The sequence below is a fragment of the Notolabrus celidotus genome, chromosome 14 (assembly GCF_009762535.1).
Source record: "Notolabrus celidotus isolate fNotCel1 chromosome 14, fNotCel1.pri, whole genome shotgun sequence".
NCBI classification, from domain to species: domain Eukaryota; kingdom Metazoa; phylum Chordata; class Actinopteri; order Labriformes; family Labridae; genus Notolabrus; species Notolabrus celidotus.
In genome coordinates, this window is record NC_048285.1 from 24,922,602 (window position 1) to 24,935,893 (window position 13,292).

Sequence of the window (13,292 nt, forward strand, 5' to 3'; positions counted from 1 at the left end):
AGGGTTAGGGTTATGATTAGGATTAGCATTAGGGTTAGGATTAGCATTAGGGTTAGGGTTAGGGTTAGGGTTAGGGTTATGATTAAGGTTAGGGTTATGATTAGGGTTAGGGTTATGATTTGTGTTAGGGTTAGCATTAGGGTTAGGGTTATGATTAGGGTTAGGGTTAGGGTTATGATTAGGGTTAGCATTAGGGTTAGGGTTAGGATTAGGATTAGGGTTAGGGTTAGGGTTAGGATTAGGGTTAGGGTTAGGGTTATGATTAAGGTTAGGGTTATTATTAGGGTTAGGGTTATGATAAGTGTTAGGGTTAGCATTAGGGTTAGGGTTAGGGTTATGATTAGGGTTAGGGTTAGGGTTATGATTAGGGTTAGGGTTAGGATTAGGGTTAGGGTTAGGGTTATGATTAGGGTTAGGGTTAGGATTAGAGTTAGGGTTAGGGTTATGATTAGGGTTATGATTAGGGTTAGGGTTATGATTAGGGTTAGGGTTAGGGTTTTGATTAGGGTTAGGATTAGGGTTAGCATTAGGGTTAGGGTTATGATTAGGGTTAGGGTTGTGAATAGGGTTAGGTTAGGATTAGGGTTAGGGTTATGATTAGGGTTAGGGTTAGGGTTAGCATTAGGGTTAGGGTTAGGGTTAGAACCAAAAACCTAAACTTAAGCAAACAGAACCAGAACCAAACTCGTGCAAATAGAACCAGAACCAAACTCAACCCAATAGAACTGACCCAGATCAGAACCAGGACTGAACCAGAACAGGACTGAACCAGAACCGAACCAGAACTGAACAAGAACTGAAACAGAACCGAACCAGAACCAAACCAGAACCGAACTGAACCAGAACCGAACCACATCGGTCCAGAACCGAACCAGCACCGAACCAGAACCGAACCATACCGGACAAGAACTGAACCAGAACCGAACCAGAACCGAACCAAACCAGAACTGAACCATACCAGACCAGAACTGAACCAGAACTGAACCAGAACCGAACCAGAACCGACCCAAACCGGACCCAGCACCGAACCGAACCAGAACCGAACCGGAACCGAACCGGAAACGACCCAAACCCGACCCAGAACTGAACCGAACCAGAACCGAACCAGAACCGTACCAGAACCGAACCAGAACCAGAACCAAACAGAACCAGAACCAAACTTAAGAAAACATAACCAGAACCAGAACCAAACTTAAGCAAACAGAACCAGAACCAAGTTAAGCAAACAGAACCAGAACCAAACTCAAGCAAACAGAACCACAACCAACTGAGGCAAACAGAACCAGAACCAAACTCAAGCAAACGGAACAGGAACCAAACTCAAGTAAACAGAACCAGAACCAATTCAATCAACCAGAACCAGAACCAGAGCTCAGAGCCGCAGCTTTTGATCATGACACATCACTCATGTGCTTAATCTATGTTACAATTATGAGCTCTGTGACAATGACCAGTCCTATAGGTCTGATTGTTGCACCAATGGTTGTATGGTGTTTCTTAAATGTGTCCTATCTGGAGTATGATAGAAAGTGTTTTAATTCACCCTTCAAACAGCAGATATCTTCATGCACGTTATCCGGAAAAAAAATCTCCTCTTACTCTCATAATTTGCACAAAAGCTGATTTTTTGATTGATTTTAGTTTGCTTTTTCTTCAAACGCAGTACTGTGTAGTTAAATGACCTCAACCAGATGAATTTGCACCCAAATTGCAGTCAAATCCTTGATTTACAATGCCCGCCGCAGCCTCTATCTCTGACTGGAAAAGCGCAGAAAAGGCATCAGAGACCTTCTTAAAATAATTACTACCCAAATTACTGAGATGCTGATTCAGGCAGATATTATCAGACGACCTCTGTGTGTCCTAACATATGGCAGGTGATTTGCCCTGGAATCTGTACCTTACAAATTACAGACTTGGCTGATTTGCAGTGGATAGAGAACACAAAGACATCCTCCACAATTATTAAAGATGATCAGAAGTCCCCAGGTAATACTTATCCTGTGTGAATAGGGCTATGGTTTATAGTAAGTAATGTTGAATTTAAAAAAAAGAGGAGCAATCAGCAAACCCAGAGCCAAAGTTGCACATTCAGTTGTACACCACAGTACAATATTTCCCTTATCTGCTCCAGACAGACAAGTCATTTCTATGTTGCTTGAGGGTTTTGCCAATTTCACGTTAACATTTGTTGTTGCAGGGAGTTTGACTGTTGTGTGTTTTTTTCTCGACAGTCTTCAGAAATCTTTGGAATTATGACTGAGTTGCCAGCTAGTTTGAACTACGAAGCTGAAAGGTGAAAAGAAAATATATACAGTTTTGACAATGACTGATGTCTGTCGTATGTGTAAGAAATCTCAATAACACTAAAAAAAGACAAGAAAATGAGGTGTGTTGCCAACCATTTGTTTCTGGGGACAGGCCGGCGGCTGTGTCCCATCACTGCCCATGACGCCCCCATCGCCTCCAACATACAGATCCAGAGCTCATTTCAGCACAGCACGGAGTGATGGAGAGGGACCTGTCTGTATTTTGTCAGGCCATTGATGGAGTCATTGAGTGTGAGAGGTATCAGGGATGAGGAGCAGGGATTCAGATGGAGGTGTGGAGCTCAGAGGAGAAGAGGGCAGAACAAAGAAAACCCATCCTGAGGTACAGATAGATACAGAGCTGATCATACAAAAGATATGAAAAATGGCTGTGAGCTGCATTCTGTCACGGTATAGTCAGCGATGTCAACACAGATTCTTCCCTCTAAAGCCTTTTGAATGCATAAAATAACACGAAATTCACCCTGCAGGAAGTGGTTCTGTGTGCACAGGTATCCAAGGTAACAAATCCCAGTGTGCAGATGTTTCCGAGCCGGGGTCATGCAGAGAGATTTCTCATCACATTCTTGCAAAGGGCAAATCAGACTGCTCCTTTCAGCCAGTGCCATGCTATTTCAAACAAGAGCTGGAGGTTTAACACTTAAAGGTACAGGAATGTGAAGATGTCTGGGATAGAAAACTACAGACAAAGCAAACAGCAGAAGAATGCAGAACAGCTTCTCTTTGAAAGTAGTTCTAAGTATCTTGAGCGTGATAGCAATTTACAAAAAACGTATTTGGTTTTCAATGTTCTGCTTTGATGAAAAAGGTTTTCAAAGAACCAACAAAATGTGTTTGATGGTGCAAGACTGAGCGGTGGGGTTTCAGATTTATCTTCGGTCATCTAAGAGCAAAAAGTAGGCCTAATGAGTCCAGCATGAGTTGTTCAGTAGTCGGTTTTTCTGTAATTTTAAGATATGTTTTTTTGGGCATTTTTACCTTCATTGGATAGGACAGCTAAAGAGAGACAGGAAATGTGGGGAGTAGAGAGTGGGGGAGGACATGCAGCAAATGGTTGAGGCTGGAATCTAGCCTACGACCTCTGGGACGAGGGCTATGGCATCGGTATATGGGACGTGCGATTAGACTGCTAGGCCAACAGCACCCCGTCTTTCTTTCTTACTTTCTTTCTTTCTTTCTTTCTTTTTGATCCATTGTGGTATACAAAAATAGATTTTAAGTTTGAATATTTTTCAAAACCCTCTTTGGAGCATTTCGCTTCTTTTTGTGGTCACAAAAGCAGCAAAGAAGTCCACACGCTGATTTAACACGGACACAAACAATTCTAGAGTTAAAATACCTTAAAACATGTAATATAAGGATTTCCTCTGCTGTGGGTGGACAGGATACAGGAGAGCAAGACTGAACAAACTGGTGAAGAAGGCCAGCTCAGTCCTGGACCCTGTGGATGTGGTGGCTGACAGGAGATGGACAGCTCTGATGGACATTTTGTATTTTTATTTTTTTATATATATATATTCTTGTTGGAATTCTTGTACTGTGCACCTTCTTGTTTGCTGCTGTAACTCAGTGAATTTCCCCGTTGCAGGATGAATGAAGGAGTATCCTATCTTATCTTATCTTATCTTCTAAGTGCACACAGTCTTGTTTTTTGTGGAGCTCCTAGAGGGAAAATGTTTAAACAATCCCTTCAGTAATGTGGAGTTTCTGTGCATTTGTGTAGCCTGTTTTGATTCCAATATTTTATTATTATTATTATTATTTTTAGTTATATTTTGGGGCATTTCGTCTTTATTGGATAGGACAGCTGAGGAGAGACAGGAATTTTGGGGAGTCAAGGCCGGGAGTCGAACCTGCGACTGCTGCAATGAGGACCATAGCCTCTGAATATAAGGCTTGCACCTTGACCACGACGCTAGCAACGCCCACAATACTTTAATTCTTAAATAAAGTTAACACAATACGAAGACCCGCAGTAAAAGGAAAACATAATGAACCCACAAATGTATGGGAACAGATGCAGAAATGTGTAACTCTTTCTAATGCCATCTGTTTTACAACTTCTTGAATTAAGACATCAAAAAGTCCTGTTCACTGGGTCTGTCTATACTTTACAACTATCATCACAACCACAGGCTGAGTTCAACTATCCTACTGTGGTACGGTATTTCAATCAAACCAGAACTTTCCAGGTTGATTTGCTTAATACAATATAACGCAGTTTTCTCAATATGCTCAGTTATGAACTTATGAGGGAGAAAATCAGTGGAAAAGTGGCATCTTTAGACTGGTCGGCTTCACTATGTACCCAGCTGCCACTTGTCTCTTTGAGTGCCATCTTTGGGTAGAATTGGAGAACCCTTAAATACCTCTCTGTGTTTTGTACAGGTGTATTTGTCACACCTGTGTAAATGATGCTGCTCACTTTTTAGATGACAAAAAAGGTATTCAAAGTGTGTCTTATACACTGAATTTTACAGTACTTGAACACTGACTTTGAGAAATACTTGCCTCACTCAATGTGGTTTTTAAACTTGAAGTGATTTTCTAATAATACCACCTCAAATTAGGCTAATTTGAGTACCATGTTTGGTATTTTGCCACACAGAATGCATAATCAGACCCAGTTTAGGCTCTTGTAAGCCAAAATTGAAAAGTAGCCTGAGGACTTTAGCATCCTGCCAACAAAGGGCTTGGGCAGCAGTGCCTGAAATCTCCCCCTTCCAACTGTATTAGGTGGTGTAATTAAAAAGAGAAAAGTTGAATGGACACCCAAGGACACTTAGCACAGCAGTTGGCCAGGTGTTCAGAGGAGTGAAGGCTGGCAGGTTCCCTCTTCTCTTTCTCATTTTGTCACTTGATGTACTTCTAACCAAATCAGAACTCATCAAATCTTTCAAGGAGAGTTTCTGGAAGGGTGATGATTTCAGAAGAGGCTTTGTGACGTATTGCCTTTACGCAACCTGGTTTGTTTGAATCTCCAAATCTCTTGTCCAGTTCTTAATGCTTATGATAAATATATTTCTTTAATCAACATGTTTTTGCCTTTCTTGTAAATTGCCAACTTACAGCGGCAGTGGTTTATTTTCAAAGTCACACCAGGACTTAATGTTGATGTATCATCTTTCTCACATAACTCGATTATCACAGATCTGACCTTTGAAGACGATGCTATCTGAGGATTCAATATATGTTTACAGACTTTCATTGTCTTGGTTAGAAATAGGCATCAGAGCATTGAGCTTATTGACAGCAAAAGCTGGAAGAACTGCTTTAACCGGCTATTCAAAGATATGTGGCGATTCATGAGGATAAATCATCACTATAAAAGAAGTTTTAGGAGCACGCTGCACAATCCAGCAGCACTCGGCTTTATCTCGACAGGTTCTGTTGGGATTAAAAGCTCCTTGTCCTCAATACATCAGAAATATGCAGGATCACTGGATTTTAGCTGCTCCCAGAGCCAAAAACATCCTGCCAAATGGTACAAGTTCAAATGGAAATTCGAGTCATAAAGCTTGACTACACATTTAGTTTTTATGCTTCATGAAACAACTATTTGACCCAAGATTTAAAACTTCTGCAAAAAAAAAACTAAGTTGTGTCTGAGACATTACAAGTAAAGCATGAAAATGTCTTTTAAATGGATTTCTTATCACTTACTGCATTTAGGAAATTTCCTGAGTGTTTATCTTATGCTCAATTTGTGATGCCTTTTACATTTTGTAAAAGGCACCAAACCACAGTCTGCCCTGGAATAAAAAAGTCAATCTTAGCTACGGCTGAGACATTTTGCTGACAATTATCATTTCAGTTCCACACCACTAAAGATTTGAAGAAACCACCCAGTGTATAAAGAAACTGAATAATCATGTTACAAATGAAAAAGAGTGACTGTTAGAAACTGGACTACACGTTCAGCAGTGAAGACGAAACACACTCGACTGAAGGTCAGAGTTTACACAAAACTGTGCAGTGCATGATCAGTGAAAGTCCTGGAACACATCAGTCTCTGCAAGCAGAGTCATCAGCATATTTGGCAGAAGTGTTCAGTATTGATTTGAATTTAAGATGTGTCGGATGTTCAGTGGGCCGGCATTATTATGAGACTGGTTTCTGGGTATGAAAGGAGATTGCTTGTAGAAAACTAAACTGTGTTTTTGCAGAGGAATGAAGATTCTTTTAGATGACAGAACAACAGAAATTAGGATTTATTGGAAAAAATGCCCAATTATGATCATAAATGTAAAGATTTTTCACACTGATTCGTTTAAAAGTATGAAATATGTGACCCAGCTGTTCCTGATGGGATCTTTACTCAAAGAAACCCTGCTTAATAAGACATGTTGTCCTTATTAAATGGAAATTATCTCATACAAGTTTGTATGTTTATGCATTAACCTTCACCTGAGCAATAACCAATAAGGTCAATGCTTTTTTTGCTTATAGACACAATTTGAGTCCTCATAAATCACAACAATGTCCTCAACAGTAGGTCAGCATTGTACTTAGCATTTATTAACTTCTGATATCCTGTTTAATAGGAATGCAGAGCTGTATCCCCCATAACAACACACCACAGTCAATAAAGCAGTCTCAAATATAAGCTGCACTTAATGAAGACGCATATTTTTAGAGTTGCACAAGTCATCAGCTTAAAGTTTGTGCAGCTCAGCAGTATATACGCGGAGCATATTAAAGTATCGACTGTGTACAGTGTGCTCAGTGTGCTTCTATATGAAGCTGCTCATAATGGCCGTGTAAGCAGCAGCACAATGGGGAAGTAATAACAGGTGATATACACCTACACTGTCACGAGGTTCCAGCCCTGCAATTAAAATGACAAAGGCTTGCTTTATTAGTGTTATGATGCTCTTCCTTTATCACACAGTTCTCTCTCTGTGAATTATACCTTCCTTAAGTTAGCTGTATCTGTAATTTATCTACTTAATGTTTCTTAGCCTACTCATAGATTTCTAGGTTTGTATTCCTTGCAACATAGTACTTTTCAGTTGTTCTATTTAAGAACCCTGACCCACAGCCAGTTTGCATCTCTCTCAGACAGTTACAGTCGTATCTCTTATTTGTTTCCCTGAGACTGAGAGAGTTTTTAATCATCTCTGTCAATCACAGGCTATGCATCATGGGTATTTACATTGCCAGAGAAGCTCCACTGCTTTGACTAACAGAGCTGCCATCTGGACCTGCTCCCTGACTTCACAACCAGACAAAACAGGATATGAGACTTCAGACTTGTTACTATGATCGCTTCCGATTGAAGGCTGAAGAATGAAGGTTAAGTGAGACAAGATACAGCTGCCTACAAAGAATCATTAGATTCAATGCTGCTCTTATTTTTAGTTTGAATCATTAAGAAGTTTTAGGAAAGTCTCAAAGAAGAAATGAAAGACGAATAGATACAGAGATAAAACCAGAACACTGCATACATTTCTTGCTTCTCGTCTCCTAGCTCGAGACTCCCTCCCTGCTCTCTTCCCCCTGTTAACCTTTCACACTCCATAAGGTGCTGTAACATTTGGCTCTTGTTCTGACGTGCCCGGTCTGTCTGCCAGTATCGCAATTTTAATGATTTCATGCTTAATCTGTGCGAATGTTCAGCAAACTATTCCCTGACTAGAAAAGGTCACTTGCATGCAGTGTTATTGGAAAGGGTTCAAGCTTCAAGAAATATCACTTCACTTAGTTTCATACGTCTGTTCATTTGTTCTGGCCAAGAATGTGCCGTTCTCCTCTCTCGGTCTTTGCTGACTCACTGAATCTACAACAACAGAAGTGTTGTGATCATATTAATCAAGATGTTTGGGCGTTTGTCTTTTGGTTGCGGTTTTAAAGATCACCAAAAGCAGTAGGGAGTCGTTGCTTACCCTCAGTATACTACAGGACCTTACTTTAAGATCGAGCAGGTAGTTTTTTATCTTGAGTATCATTTTAAGAAAATACAGAATGAGTAACTGTGACAGAAAACAACAGCCAGATGTGTGCATTAGAAAACAAGAGTCTGCAGCATGTGTCCCAATTCAGCAGTAGCAGTTTTTGAAGAAACCTAGCCTTGGTAGTCTGTGCAGACTGCTAAGGCTGGACTGAAATGATAGGTTCTGGTCTTTGGAGGATGCTACAGTTTATGTCACCAGCTGTTCCTATCCTTACACTACTACTGAGGAGAAGGAGGCAAGGATGACGTGCTGGTATTGAGGTGCAAGCTAAGAAAAGACAACATCGACCTGTCCTTCCACCCACCGTTATGGGGAATGTGAGATCTATCTACTTCTCTAAGGTGGACGAGCTAACCCAGCACCAGAGTAGCATCATGCTAACAGAGCTAACACCGGACACGAACGCCACATTGGAAGGATTTCACCTGCTGTGGGCGGACAGGACACAGGAGAGCAAGAATGAACTAACTGGTGAAGAAGGCCAGCTCAGTCCTGGACCCTGTGGATGTGGTGGCTGACAGGAGAATTATGGCCAAACTGTCGTCTTTGATGAACATTTCTTTTCTATATATATTCTTGTTGAAATTCTTGTACTGTACACCTTTTTGTTTGCTGCTGTTTGCTCCATGATTTTCCCCGTTGTGGGACGAATAAAGGAATATCTTATCTTATCTTACACCCCTAGTACTAAGTGCTGCGTTTTCAGGCTTGCCACCTCAAAAGCTGTGCTGGAACTAGCAATCATAACAAACATCTTGTACCTTAACCTAAAGATAATTTCATGTTTCAGGGCCCCTTTCCTGTTGCCGAACATTTGCATTGATAGCTGCTCTATTGAGCTGAAACCAAATACTTGAATTTAAAAGAGTTGATGGACACTTGGGAGCCCACTATCTCATTCGCATTGGCGCACAATGATTCTGGGGATATTTTGGGCAATGAATGATGCACCTGATGAGTCCGTCATGGCCTGGCTAAAAGCAGGACGCATTTGTTAGCCTATAAAATGGGACAGCCTTCAATGCTGCCCTTTTGAAGGATGCAACCACTGAACTGGGATATAGCTCACACATCTTAGAAAGGTTTGACATTTGTATCCATGTTGGCAGCTTTGATGGGCAGCACAAAGCAGTGCTTAAGATCATTGTGAACTTGTTTATGCTAGTACTCAAAAAGACGATGTCAGGTAGATCAATATTGTAATGTTCAGGCAGTTAGCAGACATTAACTAGTTTATTAGATTGTTAAAATAGCTGTTAACACAAAATGCATCTGTGGATGATAGGTGTGTACATGATGGCAAACCATGGCAAAACCTCAACCATTATACAGCACAAACCCAATACCCAAGAAACCAAATGAAAACTCATTAAAAATCATCCCATTACATCATACATTTCATTACAAATAATGTTCTTTTAGACTTAGACTTTAGACTTTATTGTCCCCTTGGGGAAATTCTTTTCCACAGCACTTTTCTGCATTTCCACAGACATAGACAAACATAGAACATACACTGTAGGCTCAACAAACTTTCCACCAAGACATCAGCACTCAGACAGAGTTGTGTAATTCAGCGAGGCCTTTTGTTCAGGCTCGCTATAACAGCAGGGATCAGGCTCTTGCCTAGGCGAGCCCTTCTGCACCTCAGTGCTCTGTACCTGCATCCTGAGGGGAGTGGGATGAGGTGGGTGTTTAGTGGATGTGTGATGTCCTGTTCTATTGTGGTTGCGATGCGTATGATGGCCCTGTTGTTTAAGTCTGTGAGGTACTTTTATGTCTTTCATCTGCATTAACAAGCACAATTTCCAATGAGCTCTAGGTATTCAACAGCTACATGTCACATATGACACGAGATGGTTTGAGGGTTGTAGCCAGCTAAAACATGAAAGGGTGAATTTAGTAGCTTACGTCTAGAAATGGAAACTTTGTTGGAGAAAAAGGCTAAAACACAAATAAAACCCAGTTATAAAAGTGTCTGTGCTGCAATACTTGTAATTCTTTCAGTGCTGACAGTCATTGTTTCTTCCTTGGATTAGTCCTGCTGAGCTAAGCTAACTGAAGCTAATCTGCCACAGGCACATATTTACCTTACAAACATGAAAGAGGCGTCAGTCCTCTTATGTAATCTCAAAACTGACTTCCATCCAAAAAACCCTGAAGATTATGCTTCCCAGAATGTTACCCTTACAGCTCATACTTCAAGTTAATGCTGGTTGGCTTTGATTTTTTTAAGGGAGAAGAATTAATCTAAGTTAGAAAATGAATATTCTTTAAATGTAATAGTATAGAAAAGCTAAATTAAATCAACTCTATTTTTTCCCCAGAATTAAAAAACAAACAATGATCTAGTTACTAACACATGACAAACAAGTGTTGAGTTCAAGAAATTAAAGCAGGTGTCAAAGTCAACCCGGATTAAAGCGGGTGACTTTAATCTTTTGTGAGACTTCAGGTAATACAGCGAGTGTAGCTTCCTGAGGTGCAGCCCTCAGGCAGCGTTTGTGATACACAAGACTGTGCTGCTTGTATGTAACAGCAGATAAAGGCACTTTACTGTCCATCCTCGCTCTTACCATCCCATAATGCACCTGTGTGATCAATGGGACCCTTGGCTTTGCTCTTATCCCTCTGCTCTCCCCAGTAATCAGCGTTGAGATGTGATCAGAGACGCTCGCCTGTCCTCTCCTCGTCTCATGTCAAACAGGACCAAAGTATTCCTTCTGTCATTTCTGACAGGCCTGTGATGGCAGGGCCGAGACGGGGGCTTTATCCCAGCGTGATATTTATCTTTGAAATGGAGGAGTCAGACCTACAAGCGACCACTTCACGTGTCTCCTCACCCTCTGGCTTTCCTCAGGAACGTCTTTCAAATGAGGAGGATGAAAGATTCAAGCCTTAACTCTGCTGTCTTCAGGATTTTACAGCAAGAAATCAGCTTAATACTTAATACTATACGGCTATTCTAAAAAGTAAGGCTTTTACTTTGAGTGATAGTGATACAAAAAAATTGAATTAATCCAAAAAACACTTACTTTAGCATTTTTCCTCATATTGAATTGCTGGTTCCACATGTTTTAATAGGATAAGACTTCTGTCTGTAGTTTGTCCCTTATGAAAACAAGGGGAACGGAGCTCCCAAAGAAAAGCTAAGTTAAACTAATGTACTCTATGTCATGTACATACATACCCAAACCCACACACACAGCCATTCTATTTGGCCAGCTCTGATGTTAAACATGGAGCCATTACGCCTCTCTTGCTGCTACCTGTAATGCTGACTTGGTGGTGGAATGATTTCACCTCACTGTATTGCATTCGTGACACAAGGTTTAGCAGACAGTGTTTAAACTAATGCACTGAAACGTGTGTTGGATAAATTCAGCACGTTGCATGATATACACAAAATCAAATTTTTTTTCAATGGAGCATTTTGTTTCTTTAGGCTACCTTTTGTGGAAACTACTCAAACTGAGAGTATCATTTTATGTATTTGCAATGTTTTTTGTTATGTTCAACAGTTTTTATTGATTTTCAGACAAGAAATAAAAAGACTCCATCTTACATGAACATACACTCCCATGTGTAACATAGAAATAGTATGTTGACAAAGACAGAGGGTAACAAACAAAGACACCATTAAACAAACATATAAGAAATGACAAGTAAACAAAAAACAGAACCACACACACTGTTTCCCAAATATTGAATATACATCCATCCTTCACACATTTTAAATCTAGCTATTTGTAATGTTTTAAATTATTTTGAATTATAAAAAATGAATGTTCATATTTAATTAAGACATTTGAATAAAATCTCGCAACAAATGCCAGACAAACCCAGCACCTGATCCTTATTATACACCCGTCCATCCATCCATTCATTATCTTGACCGCTTATCCCATTAGGGGTCACGGGAGGCTGGAGCCTATCCCAGCTGGCTTCGGGCGGAAGGTGGGGTACACCCTGGACAGGTCGCCAACCTATCACAGGGCAATTATACACCCGCAGACCCTTAAACGTGAGGGCTTTAGTAAAACCCTCTACTAACTAGATTACAGACTGCAGACGTCTCTGAAATGAGCGATGTTTGGCTTTTGAGCAGCAGAAGATCGGGATCCCGCCCTTTTAAAAGCAGCTCCTGAAAACGCTGTCAATCACAGCAGCTCAGTGTGACAGAGCTTCCTCTTGACAGCGTCACCGGGGAGCGTTTGTCTGCCGCTCGCAGACAGTTCAAGGTTAATTGATGTATACCATCAAATATTGATAAGAAAATGATCACTTACTGCTCCCAGAGAAAACTATCCCGTGTTCTGCATGTTAACCAAGCTTTTGGTGAAATATGTACTGTACGATAAGGAAATGACTGCACAGCCCCCTCAAGTTAGTCATTTGCAGACTTTGGAAAAGGGTTAATGAGTGCAGCTTAATGGGAAAACTTTCCTCTTCCCTCAAGAAGCACAGTGTAATTATTTGATTTATGAGTGGCTGGAGGAGGAACGCAGCAGCGATCACTCTCACAGCCTCAGAGGCCCTCAGTCAGCGGTGTGTTAGGCAGACAAGCTACCTCCGTGTCCTCCATCCTGTGTCATGTCATTACAGAGCCACCCCGAAGAAACATGCTACAGTGGTATTACAGAAAAGCTCAGTGCTTGTTTATTACCCAATCATCATTCGGAGCAGACAGTACAGTTAGATGGAAACTGTTCTCTGTGAAGAATCATTTCCCCGACATGGATTCTTTGTTATTTCAGCTTGTAAAGCAGAGGATTGCATTAATACAAGTGGATCAGAGAATAAAATTAATCACAGCACGATGAGCAGCATTGTGATAGCTTTGTTTTTTCCTGCTTGTTGCAGTTGTTAGAAGACTAATCTTCTTGTTACAGTAATCCAGCTTTTGGAGGAGACAGAAATGCCTCACGCTTCATTCTTGTGCTGACAGCGTCTGGAGCAGTGAGCAGGATTAGCTGACGCCACAAGTCTGCAAAACGCAACAGTAGAG

The 13,292-nt window shown here is 40.8% G+C and overlaps 1 protein-coding gene across 1 annotated transcript in view; it reads left to right on the top strand.

The window, feature by feature from the left end:
- robo1 (roundabout, axon guidance receptor, homolog 1 (Drosophila)) overlaps positions 1-13,292 on the top strand; it is a 371,682-nt gene that overhangs the window by 28,054 nt on the left and 330,336 nt on the right. Inside the window, 2 exon segments of the mRNA XM_034700847.1 lie at positions 2,235-2,296; positions 2,422-2,652. Coding sequence (XP_034556738.1) covers positions 2,578-2,652 — 75 coding nt within the window. The 5' untranslated portion in view covers positions 2,235-2,296; positions 2,422-2,577.